This window comes from Acromyrmex echinatior, unplaced genomic scaffold, assembly GCF_024713525.1.
Source record: "Acromyrmex echinatior isolate Ae372 unplaced genomic scaffold, ASM2471352v2 Scaffold20, whole genome shotgun sequence".
NCBI lineage: Eukaryota > Metazoa > Arthropoda > Insecta > Hymenoptera > Formicidae > Acromyrmex > Acromyrmex echinatior.
Genome location: NW_028259054.1, coordinates 401,732 through 425,460, shown reverse-complemented (window position 1 = coordinate 425,460; position 23,729 = coordinate 401,732). Strand labels below are relative to the sequence as shown.

General features: G+C 34.0%; 1 protein-coding gene and 1 long non-coding RNA gene across 9 annotated transcripts in view; both read right to left on the bottom strand.

The window, feature by feature from the left end:
* The window catches only part of LOC147906557 (uncharacterized), a 270,166-nt gene that overhangs the window by 79,705 nt on the left and 166,732 nt on the right, over positions 1-23,729 (bottom strand). The gene's annotated exons all lie outside the window — the stretch shown is intronic.
* Marf (Mitochondrial assembly regulatory factor) overlaps positions 1-23,729 on the bottom strand; it is a 203,599-nt gene that overhangs the window by 22,621 nt on the left and 157,249 nt on the right. For 7 of the 8 annotated variants that reach the window (XM_087416299.1, XM_087416298.1, XM_087416303.1 and 4 more), the window contains 3 exons: positions 23,369-23,664; positions 12,257-12,424; positions 6,901-7,097 (listed from right to left, as the gene is read on the bottom strand). In XM_087416299.1, the coding sequence (XP_087272425.1) occupies positions 6,901-7,097; positions 12,257-12,424; positions 23,369-23,664 (661 nt within the window). Of the gene's footprint in view, positions 1-4,204; positions 6,395-6,900; positions 7,098-12,256; positions 12,425-23,368; positions 23,665-23,729 lie in introns of those variants that run through there. The other variant, XM_087416305.1, reaches the window with a different exon arrangement.

The window sequence follows — 23,729 nt, the reverse complement described above, 5'->3', positions numbered from 1 at the left end:
TCGTTTAATTTTCGGAATTCAATTTCGATTTTGAATTTCGGTTTTCCGGATGCGTCGGCCTTTTTTGGAACTACTAAAAGAACTACTAAAAGAAGTGCGTTCCATTGGTACTAGGTTGTATTATTTCGTGTTTTAGCATTTTGCGGATTTGTTTATTTATTTCTGTTTTATGTTTATCTGGGAGACGGTATGGTCATACGTTCACGACCGCGAAGTCAGGTGATTATCTCGTGTGATATTACTGTCGTACATGTCAGTGGTTCTCTCTCTAAATGAAACACGTCGCTGTATTTCTTCGCATATATGCATAAGCGTTTTCTTTTCCTCTTGATTTAGATGAGCATCCCGGATCAGCTGTTTGACTTTTCCTTCGCGAGGCATTTCAGGTCGCTCGCCCGGTTTTATTGTATTTACAGCTAGCGCTTCTTCAGGTTCATTTATCCATTCTTCGATGATCACTTGTGACACTTGAATTTCTGCAGCGCTTTCCGTGGTGTTTAAGATACTCACGAGGCATGTAAAGTTACGGGGCTCTATTAGGCAGCACTCGATGAAAATTCTCAATGATGGTTCTTCCGGTTGCGTCATTATGTGCCGATTATGTTTCGATCAACTGCGACTTGCACAATGGTTTCGCTGCGCGGCTTTAATATTATCCATTTGAACGGATATAATTTAAAGTACGAATTACCGATTAGAATTAATTTTTTAGTAGTCGCATGTAATAATATGTTTTCTAATGAAATCGGCTTCCAATATGCCGTTATATTCCATTTCGTCTTTTATGACATAGAATGGATCTAATCGTATCATCTCTTGTTTTTATCATCACGTAAGTTCTTCTTAATGTGGTGATAGTATGTCCTGTGATTCCCGTCAGTTTAATTTTTTCTATAATTTTTCTATAATTTTTTGTTGTTTCCTTTAACATTTTTAATTTTAATAGGGAAGTAGTCGCGCCTGTGTCAAAGAGATAGTTGATCTTTCCTTGCTCCACTTCGCGTACAGGTAATATTACCATATCAAGTTCTACTTTGTTCTTATCGGTTTCTCTTGTTTCACATGAACGACTCGATATTCGACTGCAGTACGCGCTTTTTCAGTTGATTCTTCTTGGGTTTCGTCGCTATCGTGTGAGTGAAATAAATTTTCTTCGCGATTTTTGCTGCTATGTTTATTTTCGAAATTATTTCGGGTCGTTTGACTTACATTTGCCCTTGTCGCATGGTATTATCTCTTGCAGGCCGGCCATACAATGACCAGCATTCATCGTGCATGATGGTCGCATCGGTCTTCTTGCAATATTTGATTACGGCGTTTACTCGCGGTTGTCCTTCAGCTTTTGATAAAATATATCTACTACGACAATCTTGCGCGTAGTGACCGATCTTCCCTATTTTTGGCATTGAGGTGTCGATTCTATTTTTATTTTGATAATTGCTCCGATAAGTCGGCCCTCTTAAATACTTTTTCTTCCGCGGTTGCGCCGGCGATTGCATCTTGTAACGTTTTATAATTTTGTGAGCGGACTATTAATTTAATTTCGTCGTTCAGCCCGATTTGGAAATTTTGTAGAATATGTATGATCATATCTTGTAGATATGTTTGATCATATCAAGTATCGTCCGTTGTTGCTCAGGATTGTTTCCCCCCCTTCTATCATGGATTCGTACAATTCCATGGCAATATGTCTACGCGTCGCCCAAAATTTTGCACGTTTTCTATATGTTTTTGTTTTATGAATTGAACTCTACTTGGAGATACGTAGTACTGCGCTTGCTGAGGTATTCGCTCTCGAGTTCCGTTTTTAATTGTTTATAACTACGAAACGTCGCGAGTGTGGAAATCTAACATAGTCTTTCCTTTTGTACATACTATTACTTCTAATAGCATGTGCGTATCCGCTGGGTTAATATTCTTCATCGCATAGCTGCTAGCATTTATAAACTCACGGACGCCTGATGCCGTCGGTATCGTGTTTCGCGTTTCCTTTAGACGGAGATAATAGTTGATCGTCCCTTTGGTTTCGAATGTCTTCCCACGTGCGTCCGTAAGTCACGTCCAGAGCATTGCTCGTGTGATCGAATCCTATGCGGTCTTCCAGAAGGTTAATTCTAATTCTTATGTCTCTTATTTCCCGTAACTGCTCTTGCAATAACGGCGTTCCTAGGTCCACGTCGGCTCTTTGGCGTTGCGCGATTCTGATGTACGTGGTTCCCTGCGTATTTTCACATCGGATTTCCCTCTCTTCCTCTTGTGTAAGTATGTTAGATGAGTTTTCTTGGGCCATTTCTTGAGCTTTGTAGATTTCTTCGGAATCAAAGATGTCGCTCTCGTAAGAGATCAACGAAAATTCGTGCCTAAGGCTCAATTGGCTGGACGTTCAGCTCAGATACAGTCGCGTTTATTCATTAGTCGATCGAGCATCAGTAACGTCGCTATTTATCAAGCTAGTATCTATACCATTGAACGAAAATTCGCGTCGACATATAACATTCGGCGAAGTAGATAATTTCTTTTGAGCCGAATTTAAGACTTTCCGTGCGCTATCACGAATTTCAATGATTTGCACGGGAGTCCGCATGTTAGTTTCTAGCGTGCGTCGCACCGATTCGCTGAGTAGCCACGAGTTATTCGAGGTCGGTCAATTCGGAATATCCTCGCTTTCGAACATTTGCGCCGCAATAATAGTTACAAAGGACTTACAATATTAGACGCATGTCGCTCTATGTATGGCTGGCTCAATGTTTTGCGAGGTCCTTCGTCTATTGCAGTCAGCGTTGGCTGTCGAAGTCGCGCTGTTCTTTCCACGACGCTGTTTCGTGCAGGATCGTTGAGGCTGATTTGGTTAGATCTCGGGTCTTTAAATCCTTCGTTGTCCGTCGGCAGTTCCGAGTGTCGATCTCCAGATGGTTATCGTCCCACTCGTTTCCCTCATGTGTTATATGTGCTAATTACTAGTCCTTATTCACGACGATTTTGTCATGTGTATATCTTTTCTTGGTGGAGAGACCTTATTCGGAGATTCAGTTTCTCAAATCCGTTACCACTACGCGATTTTACGAATGTTAGCGCGTCTCCTCCAGCAGCGAAGCATGTCGGGCTCAGGGCCTCCAAACTCCCCTCTTGTTTCAGCGTTACCAGCATTAGTGGCGCCGCCGCTGCATAACACCCGGAAATGCGGAACTAATATTCAATATGGCCGCTATATATATAGTCATGGCATATATATCAGGCATATAGGGTGTTTCTGATCACTCTGATCACCCGTAATCGGAATGCACTACAAGATCAACCGTTTTATTCTGAATTTGTCGAACGTAATAATTTGTTGATCTGCAATATAGTTAATAAATTAAATATTAAATTAATTACTAACTAATAATTAAATAATTTTGTTGTATGCATAACGTAACTTGACCGATTATATACTTGTATTTTGCTGTAACATTTCTTGATCTCCAGTTGCGAAGGCGGAATTATTAAATTTTATTTATAAGAATCCGATAGAAATCGAAGAGAGAAATGATCCAATTTCATTCCGCCTTCGCAACTGTACATAAAGAGATGTTACAACAAAGTATAAATAATATAATCGACCAAATTACGTTTGCATAAAACAAAATTAATTAATTAGTTATTAATTGTTAATTTAATATTTAATTTATTAACCATGATGCGAATAAACAAATTATTAGATTCGATAGATTCGGAATAAAACGCTTGGTCTTGTAGTACATCCCGATTGCGGATGATCAGAGACATCTTGTATATATACGTACATATATACATATATATATATACATTATATATATATATATATATATATATATGTATATATACGTACATATATATATGCATACAAATTGATACGAATAAAATATAAGGCAAACGTACTAATTTCTGAACAAGACTGATTTCTAAAAACAACAAAGACATACATTTTTATTATTATAAGCTTTCATGTACAAAATGTTCTTGCTACTTAGATATTTCACTTTATTTAATATGTACATATACATACTTTGAAACTTGACCCTCCATTTCAAAATCATTATGTGTACATATACTATAAAATATACATGTGTATATATATATATATATATATATATATATATATATATATATATATAACGAGACAAGAAGGAAATGTCATCTTTGATATTTATAAAAAATCTACCAATTCTGGGAAATATTTAAACTATTTTTCGAATCATCCGTTAGTACATAAAAGGAGAGTAATTATTGGGCAATTTGATAGAATTTTACTTTTATCCCATCCTAAATTTCATGAAAAAAACATCTCTGAATTAATTCACACGTTTTTAATGATTATGCTTTAAAATTCATATTTTCAACAATAAAAAATAGAATAAAAACATTGGAAAATAGAACTAATTTAGATCAAAATCGCGAAGAAATTAATAATGAATGTGATTCTAAGAAAAAATTTTTCACGATACCATACTTGGGCAAAGTATCTGAAAAATTCAAAAAACTTTCACATGTTCATGGTTTTAATATAGCTTATAAACCAATGAATAAAATGAATACATTTATAAAGACGGGAAAGGATTCTTTGCCTAAGAACCATTGTGGAGTAGTCTATAAAATCAATTGTTTAAACTGTGAATCGTCTTATGTTGGCCAAACTAAAAGGAAATTAAAAACTCGGATAAAAGAACATAAGGCTGACATAAGAAAACCTTCTTCCGAAATTTCAGTGGTTCACGTCACCGTTTGAATGAGATACATGAATTGGATTGGAATAACATAAGAATTTTAGATACAGAACAATCATTAATGAAAAGAAGAATTTCAGAAATGATACATATAAAAAGACAAACAAGAGGTATCAATAAGCAAAGTGATACGGAAGATTTGCCTGATGTTTATCTTCCTCTTCTTAAGAAGGATCTCTCTTTCTTTTAATAATTCTAGAACTTTCTAAACTGTTGACTCATATATATAAATACATATATATAAATAGTGTTAAAATACATGATGACAAATAACAACACATAATGTCACGACAAAATTCTAATTGTGCAAAAGAGGTACTTGAAATTCATCGTTTAGTTTTTTTGCTATAAAATAGGTAACGATTCTATTTCTTTATATTCCGACTAAAAGATATTAATGATATACAAATTTATTTTAAATTAGAATCTGGAAATTCTTGTTCTACACTTTTCGTGATATGACAATTGGCGTTGTAACATTATTGTATGAATCTTCATAGAAAAGAACGTTTATTTAATTACAACACCCGATTGTTGAATTTAATGTCAACTAGATGTAACTTTGCGTTTTAAGAATATTATTGAATTACTGAAGATGGCCAGATTCGGTGGTCGAAACGTTTAATGTTTTAATTAATGTAATAATAATAATATAATGTAATAATAATTAAATATCACAAACTATAACTTGTGCTGTGGTTTTTTATGCTCTTCTTTTTATATATAATGTTTTATAAAATTATAACCACGTTAGTTTTCAAGATGTAATGTAAAAATACTATTTGAAAAATACTAAAAATACTATTTGAATTTTGCTTTAGTAATTACTCGTGGCTTATAATTCGCACTCGCGATAATACTTTAAGGCGATCGATACCATGTATTGTAATTAAACATTCGCTGCTTGCGACGCGCGTAACGTGCCTGTTAGATTTACTTGCGAGACTTCCCGGCCTGCGATTAGACAGCCGAATACAAAGAAATGCGCGGTGTCTTATTATCGCGCCTTTTGGCGATTAATATGACTATATATGGTCATGCCCGGCGATTAACGTCGATCATGAATGTCTAAATCTGTAGGCTTGTATTTCCGCGTTGCCATGCCGAAATGTAAGACTCAGAAATGATTGCTGTCTTGCATTTCCGCTAGCTTGTTGTTATGCCAAGACTTACTCGTGATACTTTGGGACTACAATAAGATTCTTTCTGTAATATTTCATTAACCTTTCGGAAAAAGACTTCATGTTTAAGAATCGCGGACATTTTTTTATTCTGAAAAAATTCTTAGAGTTCTATGAGAAAAAAATTAATGATTTGTCTCTTGCAGTTTTTCTGTAAAGTTGATAGTATTTGAGTGAAAAATTATTCAAGACCAATTTTCGGCAATTTTTAGTAATTAATATCTTGTTAACTATTGCGAAAATTGTAAAATAGTAGAAGACTTTTCGACTCAGTTTAGTCCGTTCTATCTATATAAAAGCAAAAATTTTCGGGACACCCTGTATAAAACATATACACAGTAAATAATAACTTACATTAAAATAATCTCCGCAGCAATATACAGCTGACTGTAATCTCGCCCATTGCCTCTTATAAGCAATTGCTTTCTTGCTTCGCCTTTTGGCATCAGTACGAAAATCTTTGTAGGTGAGCTAATAGTTGTATTTCCACATTCGCGGAAAAAAACAAGATTTATAATACTATTTTAAATTACGAAGCATCATTACGGTCTGAATGTTAAGATACTGAACTATTATATAATATATATTCATTTAAATGAATTAATTTCAGAAATTATAATTGCGTGCCGATATGGTTGTCGGACTTAAGATTTATAATATTTCTTTGCATACTTTTTTCTTTCTAACGTCTTATGTATATATTGGAATGACACTTGATAATTTTATTATAAGCAATATTATTTAATAATAATTTTAAAAAATACCGTTGAACCGAATTTGCCGACGGACTTTAATCGTCGGTGCCTTTGGCTATTGAATTACTATAAAATAGGACTGTACTATAAAGTTGTTAAGACAAAGTTACTCAAGATCATGATCTTAACAATATATGTCAAGGTCATCAGAGCTGGGTCTCCTAATGTCAAGAATTATATGTATATATAGTGTCTATATAGATATATAAATATTATACATACTGTTGTACTTGGTGACTGCAATTTGCAGAAGTCAGATCTACAATTAATCGCAGTTTCTTGGTAGCATGCGTAACATATTGTCGCTTAAATTCACGTTCTTTTGCTTTATTAGTCCATGTTAAACGTTCGTAGAGATATAAAGCTCCATATATAGTACCAATTACAGCAATTAATCTCCAACCTACTGTTTTTAACATCTAAAAAAAAAAACATTTATTTGTAGAATCTTGTTTTCTTTTACAACTCTCTCCTCTACACACATAACAATATATATGCACGCGTGCGCGCACGCATAGAATATTCTAACTAATTTGAGAACCACTGTTGCAAAGTTGGGAGATTTTCCCATAAATTTGTAAATTTTTTCTTTCTACTGAGGAATTTTTTGCGAGTACAAAAAGTTTAGAAAAATTTTGGGGCACTTTTTGGAAGAAAAATATAAAAAAACATCCAAATTACAGATAAAACATTGAAAAAAATTTCAATATAAAAAAAACTTTCAAACAGATTTAGCAACACTGTTGAGCGCTTTGAGAAAATCCTAAATTGTAAACCGAATTCTGACGGGATTATTGTTTTATCAACTTACACACATATAATTTACGAAAAGATATAGCAGGATTTCGGGTCTCATACATAATCCATCGCCACAGGGGACAAAGTAAATACCTTGTTAAAAGAATGTTTTGTTCGAAGTTTTATCCCAAAAGAGCTACACAATTTTGAGATATTAAAAAAAAGCGATTTTTCATTATAGTATTTTTTCTTTATTAAATCTAAACGGATCTTTACAAAAAAATCATGGATATAAAGAATATCAAAAAAATTAGAATAAAGAATTCAGAAAAAATTTTTTGTCATTTTCGGTTCAAAATTATATTTAAAAAAAATTTTTTTAAATTTTTAAATCGCTTTTTATATATGCTCTGACTCTCTAAATCTCGTAGAGTGAAATGTCACTTCAAGAAATTGAAAATTAAATCTGTCTTGAAAGAGTGAAAATATTATTACATATTATTACAATATTATTACAATATTATTACTCTTGTTTAAGGCTCCTGACTAGTCGCGACGGCTATGTTGAAATCGTGAGAAGCGAGGAATGACACGTTAATTTATGTTGCATGCGTTTTTAAATAAAAACAATTTGGAAACAAAATGACGAGATCACTTTAAAATACTTGTAAAAATCGATGAAAACTGTCTTTTCTTCCCATGAGTACAGTAAATGGTCGTAAAAGCCACGTAAAGCCTATATTCGGGCAGAAACACACGGTCCGACAGCTGTTGAAACGAATAAAATATACGCTTTTACATATAAAATTCCAAGATAACTTTAGTTTTCATAATTACGACTTGTTTCGATAATTATGACTTTGATAAGTACGAAACAAATCATTTTCATAATTAAGCAAATAATAATGAAATGACACGCAATATAAAATTCGTCGTCACTTTTCCACGCCTACAAGTTCGATCATTTATCGTGGTGCGACGCTGTAACACAAACAAGCACGAGCCCATGTCCGTGCTTGTCTGCGGCACGCCGAAAGTGAACGAGACAACGAGCTCCTTCTCACACTAGTCGCTTATTTCAAGCGAAAATGCTTTCTCAGCAGTCTCGGCTGTTCAGCGACCCTAGGTATTAATAAAGGGCGAGGGACATCCTAAATAATATATAAGTTTTAATAAATTGTAGTAATAGTGTACCCCTCCCATCAATCCAGAATAGTATAAATCAGTTAAAACAGTTTACGAGATATTTAATTGTTTACGATTATTTTTCATGCGCATTATATAGTATATCCCTTCATAAACTCAAGTAGCAAAAATAGTTCAATAGAAGTAGAATTTTACCGGAAAAAAATTATAAACCAGCATTTTTTTCACAAAAGTCTCGAAAGGCCATCAGAAAAGAAATACATATGTTTGAGACTCGAGACTTGTAAAGAAAATATGTGAAAAAAAATCGAATAGTTGCAAAAAGCACGTTTTTCGCTTATACAATGAAAGATATTGATTGTTTGAAAAAATAGGTATTGGAAATGAAGGTATTCGAAATAACTACAAAATGAGACGTGGAACATTAAAATCGATCTATTAGTTATAATAATTAATAAATAATTTGCCAAATGTTAGCGTAACTGTTAAAGACACTAACTTTCGCATACATAAAAATAAATTAGTGTTACATGAAAAATATATTTTGCAACTATATTCAACAGTTACGCTAACATTTGGCAAATTATTATTTGTTTATATACTACTGTGGGCAAAAAGTATCGATAATTTGTTTGTTTTTCAAAAATTCTTTATTTATTCATCCACATTCGTATCATCCCCCTCAAAGTAGTCCCCCCCGGTTGCAATGCAACTGTGCCAACGCTTTTTCCAATTTTCGAAACATGCCGCATAGTCGTCTGTAGGTATGGCCCGCAGCTCACTCGTCGTTTTTTCTTTTATCTCTTCAATCGTCTCGAAACGGTGTCCACGGAGTGGCCTTTTGAGTTTTGAGAACAGCCAGAAGTCAGATGGTGCTAAGTCAGGCGAATACGGTGGTTGTGGAATGATATGAGTTGAGTTTTTGGCGAAATGGTCACGAACTACGAGTGATGTGTGCGACGGCGCATTATCGTGGTGAAGGAGCCAAGAGTTGTCGGCCCACAATTCTGGTCTTTTTCGGCGCACGACATCACGCAAACGACGCATAACACCCAAATAGTATTGGCTGTTGACGATTTTCGAGCACCAAATCTCGGATTTTTTGGACGTGAATCACATCAGTTGATGTGGATGGCCGTCCGGCACGTGGCTCGTCTTGAACGCTCTCTCGGCCCTCTTTAAACATTCTGTGCCATGCAAAAACTCTTGCTTGTGACAAAGCGCCATCACCGTACGCCTTCTGACACATTCTCAACGTTTCGGCTGCAGAAATTCCATTCCGGACACAAAATTTTATCGCACTTCGTTGTTCCATAATTTCAGACATTTCAAAAAACGACAAATCACTTTTTACGTGCTTACAAACAGACGCTTATCTCAAACACTAATGACTATTTTGACGTGTACCTTGGCGCAGCTGTCACTGACAGAATTGCCAACTTCAAAATAAATTCGGTTGTCCCTATCGGAAACCCCGGGAAATTTAAATTTGAAATTATCGATACTTTTTGCCCACAGTAGTATGTCATATTTGTATCTGCAATTAAATTCACAGACACGCACTCCATACTAAAACGTGATTTTTTAATAATAAACAGAAAAAATAAAAATTCGAGAAACAAAAAACTAAAAATTTCATGGTTACACTTACTTTGCGAAACATTTGGTTAAGCTATTTGTTTATATCCCGTCGAGCTATTCTAGATTTTTAAAAAATCGGGTTTCCACATCAATTTATTGCTGAGAAAATGTAAATTTAGCAAATTTTAACGTACGAAATCAAATACGCACGAATCGCCGAGCGGACCGATCTTCCCCACTCAACTGCGGGCCAACTCTTCCCTCACTCCGCCCGGCACTCTGCCTCGCTCACGTTTCTTCAACTTTCCAATGGTTTTAAACCAACTTTTTCGGTAGCAAAAAATTCGAGAATTTTTCAACAGCAAATTCAATTCTTCCTTAACAAATTGTGCCAGACGAAATTCTTAATCTTAAAAACTAGAGCTACGGTGATTTTTTGAAAAAAAATTGTTATCTCGGCTCCTAATAATCGGAGGGTAATCTTTTTTTTAAATTCGTAGAAAAATGTGAGATTTCGAATGCTTCACACGGCTATTTGATATGATCCGAAATTATTTCCATTTTTTTATACGAAAAAAGATATCTACTTTTTAAATTTTATAATAGTTTAACTGCAAAAAATCATTTTGTTATTAAGTGTACGTGCAATTCTTGAAGAAAAAAAATCACCCTGTAAATTACTGTGCGACTGCTCAAAGATGAAGAAATTAAGTTTTCCGCAGACAAGTTTTTTAGTGAATAAATATAGTAACTTATTGCAAAAACTATGAACTTTTTCAGGCTTGTTCAAGGCTAGATTTATTCATCATTACGAAGACCACATTGTACAAGAATTTCAAAGCTTTGCATTTAAATCTCAACGAACAGAGAGAGAGAGAGAGTGAAGAAAAGGGCTTTTCATCAAAAGATGTTTATTTTTTTTTCTACTAAACTAATAGATCGATTTTAATGTTTCTTATTTTGTAGTTATTTCAAATACCTACATTTTTTTATACTGATTTTTTTTTCATACAATCAATATCTTTCATTTTATAAGTGAAAAATGTGCTTTTTGCAACTATTCGATTTTTTTTCACATATTTTCTTCACAAGTCTCGAGTCTCGAACATTCGCATTTCTTTTTTGATAGTTTTTCGAGACTTTCGTGAAAAGAAATGCTGATATTTTTCCGATAAAATTCTACTTCTATTGAACTATTCTTGCTACTCGAGTTTATAAAGGGAAGGTATATAACGCGCATGAAAAATCATAAACAAGTATTTCGTAAACTGTTGCGTTTTAACATGATTTATACTATTCTAGATTAAGGGAAGGGATACATTATTGCAATTTATTAAAACTTCAATGAAATATTTAGGATATTTCATGCCATAGACCTTCATAAAATTTGTATAAAATTTTCAGATTCGGGTATCCATTTGTGTTCATATATCTTCATAAAGAATCAGTCAGATTGAAATATTAATTACCGATTTCGAAAGTAGATGTTTCAAGCCTTTAAATAGTTTTTTAATTTTTCCCCGAGTTACGATGTTCTAAATATTACACAAATTTGAGCGTGTTCTAAAGTGTTCTCCATTTTTTTTGTTGAATAGTGTATATAAGTAAAAATTCGACTTACAAAAGAAAACACTTATAACATTAAAAATATCTACTTTCCCCGCATTTTTAGGATATAAAATTTTTACTATTTCTTATGTATGAGACACAAAACTTATTTTGAATAACTAAGATTCCGCAAGAGACCTAAACATCAGATTTTTTGAACATCCTCCTTTCTTTAAAAACATGTATTAAAATAAAATATTTTCGAAGAAAATTTTTGTTTATAAAGCAGAAAATTTATTTTAAAGCAGAGAATGTTTTTTATATAGAAAAGAAACGCCATTTTTAAAACTTTTTTGTTAATAACTTTTTAACGAACAAATGACGGCTAAAATCTGTTGAAAGTTACTCAGGATTATGACTTTGACAATATAAGTCAAGGTCAGAGTCATCATCAGAAGACGGCTCCTTCTATACTGCATAATTATTTCTATTAATGCGCGCTCGCGTGTATGTATACATATAAAAGAGAGATATAAAAGTAAATTATAAATAGTATTATACATACAAAGCCGGCAACAATAAGACCACCCATTGTACCCTGTGATGTTACAGATGCAACTGCTATACGAGTAGCTAGAGACCAATCATCAGATCTTGTTGGAAAATTTGGTGTACTTGAAACAAATTTGAGAGAATCTATGCTATCTGCAGGTGATGTAATACATGGCGGAATCTGCAGAAAATATAATCATTTTTATACTTCTGTCACAAATGTAATAAAAATCATTTATCTGTATACTCAGAGATGGATTAATCTACCGGGCAGTCGGGTAAATCCCCGATGAGCTCCTAAGAGAAAAGATTCTTGCGGTAATCCCCCAAGAAAAATATTAAAAACACATTTTTTTTTAAACCAATATGGGTGATTCAGTTGAAAAAAATCTTTTTGATTAAGAATCCCTTGATTAATTTTGTCGACACTATTTAATTTTAATTGTTGAAAACATGCCGTTATCTTAAATACTTTAAATATTTGACTATTTATTCCTATTTAAATAAAACAAATAAATAAAAAAATAAATATATAAATACACAAAAATAAATATATAAATAAACAAATAAATTACTATTTAAAATACATGGCACGTTTAAAACTTGTAACTTAAAATATGGAGCTCCTACTAACATTTGCCCGGAAATATTTTTAGTCCCAGTCCACCCCTGTACATACATGTCAATCATAATAATACTTTCATAGAAAATACCTCTCATAAAAAATATTTTTTAATTGCAAATTCTTGATCAAAGAACCTCGCACAAATCTTATGGAAAATGTTTAAATTGACTGGAATTAAAATATGTTGTTGTCCTTAACGTTTTGAACAAAAGTTTCAATGGGCACGACTCCCTAAATTCAATACTTTTTTAGAGACGTTTAAAGTGGAAATCTATGGTTGTACCAAGTTTCTTCACAAATCAAATATATGAATTTCTCTCTCTCTCTCTTTCTCTCTCTCTCCCCCCTCCCTCCCTCCCTCTCCTTTTCTTTCTCTATATATACATATATATATACATATACAATTCGTGTATACAGGATGGCTCCAACTTATGGCTTCATCCGTCTTGAGCAGGTAGAGCGGGCTAAACTGAGTCGAAAAGTCCTGTACCATTTTGCAATGATTGCAATAGTTAACAAGATATTAATGTTTAAAGATAACCGAATACGTTTGCCCGACTTACTATTACCGAAGATACGGCCCACCAAGCATACGGCGCGCGGGCTGCGAGGAGCAGGAAGGGCCTAGCAGGTGCAAATAAATAATAAGAATATTTTACAATTATATTATTAAGAAAATATTCTTTGTAATGATATAATCGTTATTCAAAAGAAGAATAAAAATTGGGTTCTCTCTTAACTAGAATGATATTTTTCTGCACTACCGCTCATGGAAGTTCGGACATCGAAAATGCAGAAAAATATCATTCTAGTGCTAAAAGAAAACACAATTTTTATTTTTCTTCTTTTAAGTAACGATTATATCATTACAAACAATATTTCCTTGATAATATAATTTTAAAATATTCTTATTATTTACTTGAAACAAATAATATTTATATCTTAAATAAATGTGGTTATAATTTTAAAAAATTAGAAAACAAAGAACATAAAAAACCACAGCACAGGTTGTCGGTTGTGATAATCAAACTTTCAACAATAAAAAAATTTTTAAGCGTTTATCAATACAACATATCAATCAATAAACAATTAAACGTTTCGGCCACAATCTGGCCATCTTCAGTAATTAAAAATCTTCTTAAGGCGCAAATTTACATTTAGTTGAATTAAATACAACAGTCGGTTGTTAAAATAAAATAAAAGTGTTCTTATTTGTGTGAAGATACATCGTACAATAATCTTACAACGCCAGTTTTCATATCCGGACAATGTAGAACAAGAATTTCCAGATTCTAATCAGAATAAAATTGTATAACGTTAATCTCTTATACTCGAAATATAAAGCATAGACACATTATCTGTTTTACAGCCAAAAAACTAAGCGGTGGATTTCAAATATCACTTTTGCACACTTAAAATTTAGTCGTGACATTGTGTGTTGTTACTAGTCATAACATGTATTTTACCACTATTTATATACCGAGTCAAAACTCTCGAAAGTTCCAGAACAATTATTGAAAGAAAAGGAGAACTTACCTAAGAAAAGGAAGATAAATATCAGGCAAACCTTCCGTGTCACTTTGCTTATTGATAACTCTTGTTTGTTTTTTTATATGTATCATTTCCGAAATTCTTCTTTTAATCAAAGATTGTTCCGTGTCTAAAATTTCTATATTCTCCCAATCCAAGTCATATCCCGCTAAGACGATGACGCGAAACAACGGAGATCTCAGAAGACGGTTTCCTTACATCCGCTTTATGTTCCTTTATCCGAGTTTTTAATTTTCGCTTTGTTTGGCCCACGTATGATGATCCGCAATTTTGACAGTTTATTTTGTAGACTAATCCGCTTTTTTCATACTTGAAAAGAGAATCTTTTCCCGTCTTAATAAACTTATTCATTGTATTCATAGGTTTATAGGCTATATTAAACCCATGAATATGTGAAAGTTTTTTGAACTTTTCAGATACACCACCAAGATATGGTATCGTGAAAAATTTTTTTGAAATAAAGTTCGAATTGTTTTCTACACGGTTCTCTTCCAAGTTAATTCTATTCGCTAATGTTTTAATTCTGTTGTTTATGGTGGAGAAAACAAATTTCAACGGATAACCATTACACAAGAATACATTAATTAATTCAACAATGTTTTTTTCCTGGAATTTAGGATGAGACAAAAATATAATTCTATCAAGTTGACCGATGATAACACCTCTTTTATGTATTAATGGATGATTTGAAAAAAAGTTTAAATGTCTTCCCGAATTAGTAGGTTTTTTATAGATTTCAAAGATTATCTTTCCTTCTTGTTTCATTAATTTAACGTCTAAGAAATTTATACCATTTTCGTCACCATAATCAACAGTAAATTTTAGTCTTTCGTGATATGTGTTAAACAATTCCAGAAATTCATCAACGCTTTCTTTATGCACGGCTAATAAGATGTCATCCACATAACGAAAATAAAAAGATAAAACAATATTATTCTTGGTAATAATTTCTTCTTCCAACTCTTGTAAAACCATATTAGCGAATATCGGAGACAAAGGAGAACCCATTGGCAAGCCGAAAATCTGTTTAAATATTTTATTGTCAAACGCGAAAAATGTGGAGTCAATTATGGTCGTAACCGCTTTGATAAATTCGTGCAAAGGAATTGAAGTCACATTACCACTGTTATTCCACCTACGTTCAATATTACTTATAACTAATTCAGTCGGAATATTCGTGTACATGGAAACAACATCAAAGGATACAATACTAAAATCCATATCCATAGCTTTGCCATTAAGTTTATAGACTAAGTCTAAGCTGTTCTTTACATAACCGAAATTATTAACTATATTCTTCTCCAATATGGTTTTTAGAAAGGTCGCTAAAGGATAAAAAGCGCTGTTAATGCAACTAACAATAATTCTTAGAGGGTGACCTTCCTTATGAATTTTTGGCAGTCCATATATCCTGGGAAGTTCGCCGTCAGAAACATACAATTTTTTATATACATTTTAGTCAATATAACCTTTGCTTTTCCAAAAAAATCTCGAATTTGGGGGCCAAACATACTCGACAAGAAATTTTAAAAATTAACAGCATTAATTACAACATTTCACGATAGGTGGAGTGTCCTTCAAAATTTAATACAGTTTTGACTAAGGTTACGAATTCGAATAAAATTTACTCAGGTTACAATATTAATATCACTCCGGACATATTTAACGAGTCGTTTGATATACGTAACATTAACGAACATTGGCTAATAAATTTAAGCAATATTATCTCTGATAAAGCCATAATGGTAGTACAGCTAAGTCAGCAATTTAATTTACCTAATAATTTGGTAAATATGAAGGTTATTACATGTGAGTTTATCAAACATGTGGAAGATAACCTTTTCAAAGCTGATGATGACACAAGCAAAAATATTAGAAATGAAACGGTTCAGATTTTAAAATCTATTAATAAGTGTAATATCAAATCGTTTGAAAACACTGTCTTGAGTGAAAGTGTAGCGGAAGTGAAGAGACTGATCTCAGATAATACAGATATCTTAATCACTAGAGCTGATAAACTCAATACCACTGTGGTTTTGAGCCGTGATAGTTACAAGGAAAAAATGTATGACATTCTCAATAATCATTCCACATACATTTTAATAAAAAAAGATCCTACTAATAAAATTACCGCAGAAATCAGAAATTTATTGAAATATTGGAAAAGCAAAGGTTATATTGACTCAAAAAATATATAAAAATATATAAAAATATATAAAAAATTGTATGTTTCTGACGGCGAACTTCCCAGGATATATGGACTGCCAAAAATTCATAAGGAAGGTCACCCTCTAAGAATTATTGTTAGTTGCATTAACAGCGCTTTTTATCCTTTAGCGACCTTTCTAAAAACCATATTGGAGAAGAATATAGTTAATAATTTCGATTATGTAAAGAACAGCTTAGACTTAGTCTATAAACTTAATGGCAAAGCTATGGATATGGATTTTAGTATTGTATCCTTTGATGTTGTTTCCATGTACACGAATATTCCGACTGAATTAGTTATAAGTAATATTGAACGTAGGTGGAATAACAGTGGTAATGTGACTTCAATTCCTTTGCACGAATTTATCAAAGCGGTTACGACCATAATTGACTCCACATTTTTCGCGTTTGACAATAAAATATTTAAACAGATTTTCGGCTTGCCAATGGGTTCTCCTTTGTCTCCGATATTCGCTAATATGGTTTTACAAGAGTTGGAAGAAGAAATTATTACCAAGAATAATATTGTTTTATCTTTTTATTTTCGTTATGTGGATGACATCTTATTAGCCGTGCATAAAGAAAGCGTTGATGAATTTCTGGAATTGTTTAACACATATCACGAAAGACTAAAATTTACTGTTGATTATGGTGACGAAAATGGTATAAATTTCTTAGACGTTAAATTAATGAAACAAGAAGGAAAGATAATCTTTGAAATCTATAAAAAACCTACTAATTCGGGAAGACATTTAAACTTTTTTTCAAATCATCCATTAATACATAAAAGAGGTGTTATCATCGGTCAACTTGATAGAATTATATTTTTGTCTCATCCTAAATTCCAGGAAAAAAACATTGTTGAATTAATTAATGTATTCTTGTGTAATGGTTATCCGTTGAAATTTGTTTTCTCCACCATAAACAACAGAATTAAAACATTAGCGAATAGAATTAACTTGGAAGAGAACCGTGTAGAAAACAATTCGAACTTTATTTCAAAAAAATTTTTCACGATACCATATCTTGGTGGTGTATCTGAAAAGTTCAAAAAACTTTCACATATTCATGGGTTTAATATAGCCTATAAACCTATGAATACAATGAATAAGTTTATTAAGACGGGAAAAGATTCTCTTTTCAAGTATGAAAAAAGCGGATTAGTCTACAAAATAAACTGTCAAAATTGCGGATCATCATACGTGGGCCAAACAAAGCGAAAATTAAAAACTCGGATAAAGGAACATAAAGCGGATGTAAGGAAACCGTCTTCTGAGATCTCCGTTGTTTCGCGTCATCGTCTTAGCGGGATATGACTTGGATTGGGAGAATATAGAAATTTTAGACACGGAACAATCTTTGATTAAAAGAAGAATTTCGGAAATGATACATATAAAAAAACAAACAAGAGTTATCAATAAGCAAAGTGACACGGAAGGTTTGCCTGATATTTATCTTCCTTTTCTTAGGTAAGTTCTCCTTTTCTTTCAATAATTGTTCTGGAACTTTCGAGAGTTTTGACTCGGTATATAAATAGTGGTAAAATACATGTTATGACTAGTAACAACACACAATGTCACGACTAAATTTTAAGTGTGCAAAAGTGATATTTGAGATCCACCGCTTAGTTTTTTAGCTGTAAAACAGATAATGTGTCTATGCTTTATATTTCGAGTATAAGAGATTAACGTTATACAATTTTATTCTGATTAGAATCTGGAAATTCTTGTTCTACATTGTCCGGATATGAAAACTGGCGTTGTAAGATTATTGTACGATGTATCTTCACACAAATAAGAACACTTTTATTTTATTTTAACAACCGACTGTTGTATTTAATTCAACTAAATGTAAATTTGCGCCTTAAGAAGATTTTTAATTACTGAAGATGGCCAGATTGTGGCCGAAACGTTTAATTGTTTATTGATTGATATGTTGTATTGATAAACGCTTAAAAATTTTTTTATTGTTGAAAGTTTGATTATCACAACCGACAATCTGTGCTGTGGTTTTTTATGTTCTTTGTTTTCTAATTTTTTAAAATAATATTTATGTAACATTTTTCTGTATGTACATATGCACGCTTCAGAACGAACTAAACTGAATTTTTTGAACAGTTCTTGATCATTTTCCAATTTTCGCAATCGAGATATTTCTAGAGCGCCGAATATCCGCCATTAATAGCTTGGCGCGCGGGGAGTGGGCCAAGCGCTCCACTCATCGCCTCTAAGCTCGAACGACGCGGCACGCCTGCTAGGCCATCCCAACTCCGCGATTCACGCGCCGTGCGCTCGATGGGCCGTACCTTCGATAATAGTAGGTCGGGCGGATGCACGTATTCGACTATCTTTAAACGTTAATATCTCGTTAACTATTGTGAGCATTGCAAAATAATAGAGGACTTTTAGTCCGCTCTACCTACTCAAGACGAGTGGGGCCACAAGTTGGAACCACCTTGTATGTACAGGCTGTTTGAAAATTAGTGATAAATCTTTCGCACAAGAATAGAATAGACTAAACTGAGAAAAGTCATTTCTACCATTTCATAATTATTGCAACCATTTTACAATTGTCGAAATAGTCAACGAGTTATTAATTTATAAAAATAGCCAAATTCACCCAGCCCACTGCCAAATGCAATCGCGCGACAGGGTAGTACCAGCCCCGCGCGGTGAAGCGTACGTCCGCCGTTGCTAAACACGTTGTTTATAAGCGGCAATTGCCATCGCTAGACATTACGTGCCTACTCATGCGCGGCTCACCTCTCTGGGCAGTCCTATCCTGTCGCACTCTTGCATTTGCGGTGAACTGGAATTTGACTATTTTCATAAGTTAATAACTCGTTAACTATTTCGACAATTATAAAATAGTAGAAGACTTCTCTTTTCAGTTTAGTTCATTCTGCCTCTGTGCGAAAAACTTATCTAACTAATTTCTAAACACCCTGTATATTTGTGTATATATATATATATATATATATATATATATACCGGGTGTTTATATAGATATATACAGACAATCCGTACCATCCTTTTATCTTTGCAGGATAAGATCCAATCGTAAAAGTATTCAGACAAAAGTTGTAGGGCTTGAAAAGATCTATTTACTGATCTTATCAGTTTGACTTTAAGTGGCGTCGCCAAGATCAGATCAAAGTCACGTCGATTTTTTAATAATGGAACATCTTATTTTTTGACATTACTTTAAAATCCGAAGCGCCACTACGCTCTGAGTATTGAGATGTTGAACTAATATATATATTTTCAAACAAATGAATTAATTTCAGAAATGATGACGCTTGCACGGAATGCAAGAGATCTGGGTCCGACTCCCGGCCGAGGCAATATTTTTCGCAATAAGTATACTATAGTTTTTTAGGATTAATTTGGGAAATTTGGGGGGATTATTAATATTTCAGATCAATTGAGTTTAATGCCGACAACCATATCGGCACGTAATTATCATTTCTGAAATTAATTCATTTGTTTGAAAATATATATATTAGTTCAACATCTCGATACTCAGACCGTAGTGGCGCTTCGGATTTTAAAAGTAATGTTATTTAACATTAAAATGGTCTTGTTTCCTATCTTATACCTTATTTTTTATTCCAGAATGTAATAGCCGATGACAAGAGCTTTCCAAAATACTATAATAAAGTTATTTTTTATTGAGTCCTTTTCGTAAAGAAACATGGTATAATCATGATTTTCGCTTTAAACGTCTCTACACGAAAAAGTATTGAATTTAGAGAGTCATGATTTTTTGACATTGAGATTTTTGTTCAGGACATATGTTAAGGACTGTGACGTGACGTCTTCCGTCCGTCACAAGGGCCGCATGGCCTGACCGAATAGTGCAGTATAGCGTCCTGGGTCCTCTTTCGGGGAGGGGGGGGAGGGGGCGGACGCACCTGCGCTTCTCCCGCGTCGTCGTTCGCGTATCTTGCGCGCTCTGCGCTGCCGTTTTTTTATTTTCCGTTTCGGCGTATTCCCATACCGAGGGTTACAGAGGCTGGCGACCCCCGCGACCTTGGCGGAGTGACGCAATCTCGCCGGGGAGAAGAGAAAGAAGGACGACAAAGGTTGAGAGTCCAGAGGCGACCGCTGAGGACAGACCGCCGGGAGGCACGATACCTGGCCCCGAGTCGCACGCAGGTGATATCTTTCCCGCATTCGTTACGTTTTCTTTTGTATTATCGCAAAGCACCTCTTATCGCACCCTCTTCCAGGCACCAAGCGGATAGAGAGCCAGCACGACCTGATGGGGAAGGCCACTCTGCGCTACAAGGACGGCGAGAGCCCCGGAGAGGCGCCTCGAAGCCACGAGGCGGCCTGAGAAAGACTACAGTGATCTCTCGAATTTCGCGCGCCAGGACACATGCGATAAACATAACGCGGTTTCCGCGAGTAGCGGAAAGCCAAGCAGGTGATAAGGCCCCCTCGCGGGGAGAACGAGCCCTGCGTGCGCCCGGGAAGATTAGTGGCCAGCACTTGCTGTGGCCCGCTCGAAGAGAGGACGCAGGACGCCAACCGATTGAGAGCTTTCCGAGGCCAGCTAGGAGCACCTGCAAGGGAACCGGTGAGACGAACGTCGCCCATGTACAGTCGCCGGGTTCCGCGTTCGGGAGGCGTAGATATCGTATTTGTGTACCGGAAATGCGAGTGAGTGCACGTGGTTTGATCGTGTATTAGAGTTCGCGGGAGTAGAGTACGCGTGTCGCCTCCCGGAACGGCCCTTGTCGTCGGGATAATTCCGGGGCGTCCGCCAAGGCCACAGCCTCGTCAATTCTTATCGGTGTCGTTATCGCGGATCGCATGTTACGTCGAAGTCCCGTTCCGTAGTATTGTCGCGCATCGTCTTTATCGTCTGTAGCGTTAGATTTACTTGTCCATTCGGTTTGCTATGTCGGAGCCCTTAAGGTCGCGGGAATGTACCGCAATTGAGACGCCTAGTGTAAAACCGCCGGCTTATGTAAACTCGTTGTTGCGCTCACATAGAATTATCGTCTCGACTGTATCGCTGACTGTAAATGTGGGTCGTAGACTCGTTCAATATATTGATTACTCTTGTTACTGTTAAATTCGTGTGTACTTCATTTTCGCTCCTATTCGCTACTCCAAGAGACCTGTTATCCTCGGCCACGAACCACCCCCCTCTGCCGAGACTGAGCTGCCGGTTGAGGGCCCGTCGGCATTCGCAGCTCGTTATAATATCGTAAAGCCTAGAGAAATATCGCGTAAGTTCTGGAGAGAGTGGCACGCTCACTCGTGCCTGGCGCCCAACTATTGCTTTGTAATCATGTGCCGTCCCTAAGAGTACTCGCGGGAAGACGCAATTTTTCGCGTTTCGTTTAACGCCCCTCCCGGCATTCCGATCGCCGGCAGGAATTTCAGCTGTGAATGTCCGACGAAGTTGCGCCTCGTGAGTGCGGTTGCAGGACATACTTTAATTTCAGCCAATTTAACAGCAACATGAGCAACATTTTTCATAAGATCTATGCGGGATCCTTTTAATTAATTTTCTTGATAAAATCACAAAAGATAAAAATTAAAAGTATTATAAATTTACAATTTATGTATTTTTGTACAATATAAAGTCATGGATTTTTTCTTCATTTCTTTTTAAAATATATTTTTATACGTAATTAAATAAAATTTAAATTATATAAAACTGTAAAATCTACTTAAAAAAAAAACTTTAAATTAGAACAAGTAAAAAATACAAGCTATTTAAAATTAATTTTAAATTAATTGAATAATATTTTAACAATTTATTTTTTTAAGCTTAATTTTCATTTTAACTGCTTATAATTTATAAAAATTACCTAGAACAACATGGAAAAAACCGTTTTACTTATTTCTAATTTTACCTATTTCTTGCTTGTTGAATACAAATATGCTATCTAAATTTGATTATCACGTCACAATTTTGAAAAATGTCATTAAAGAGACAAAAAACGACAATATATTTTTAAAATTGTAATCTTTTTTTATTATAGTTTATTTTATCAATTTTATATTGCTTTTTTATTTAGCATGTTCTGATTATATTTTTGATGCATTTTTAAGTATTAAATTCGAAAAATACAATAAAAATATGGTAGCACACAATTATTTTATACATTTAATTTTTTCATAGTCTACAAAATATGAATGTGAATTTAACAGTGCATAGTAAAAAAATGTATATACTCTCCCACGACAATGAGACATTATTGCTGGATATTACACCGTGAAAATTAAAAAGCAAGATACAAAAAGAAAAGCTACATATGCAACTTCTCTGGTAAAAGGAAAAGGAGCTACTCAACCTTTTATATAAGATTTAAATGGAAATAATTAAGTTGTACAATTTTTGTAAATTTTTTGCAATCTATTTTAAATATACTTAAAATATATTCTAAGAGTTAATTTTTTGTCGTAAAAGAATTGTGGGTGATGTAGCAAAAAAATATTTTCAAATTTAGATCAACAAATTCCTATAAAATCAATATATATTTTAAAAATAACTTTTAAAAATGTTATTAGGTGTTGGAATTAATTCGTAGCGTTTTTCAATGAAAGAATGTTATTTATTTCACATGAGCATTAAAAAATACATTAATGAAAGTACTTCCCATCACTTGTAAAACGCTACGAATTAATTCCAACACCTAATAATTTTATTGCCATGTTATGGATGCTTCAATATTTTCAATAAAAAAATTAACTCAAAATTGATCAAAACTACACAACTTACCTCTTGCGGATAATTAGTAATAGTTAATCTCTGATTCTGTTTTCCTGCAAATCTATTAATTATAGCTGTAAAACCCCATGAAAAACGGAATTCTAAATCTTCATGGAAGTCCGCACATAAATTGTCACAATTCAATCGATAAAATATTTCGAATGGTTCTCGTCGTGGTAAAATGTTAAACGACATTTGTCTTTTGTTTTCAGGCAATAAGCTTGACATTCTTTCGGTCATTTCTCGCTGCGAATTTTCCATGTTTAATGCCAAAGCAGTGCTGAGTCTGGCTCGTAAATTTGATCCTGAAATATAAGAATAACAAACATTTTTGAACTTGTCAAATAATATCCCCATATCAAATCATCAA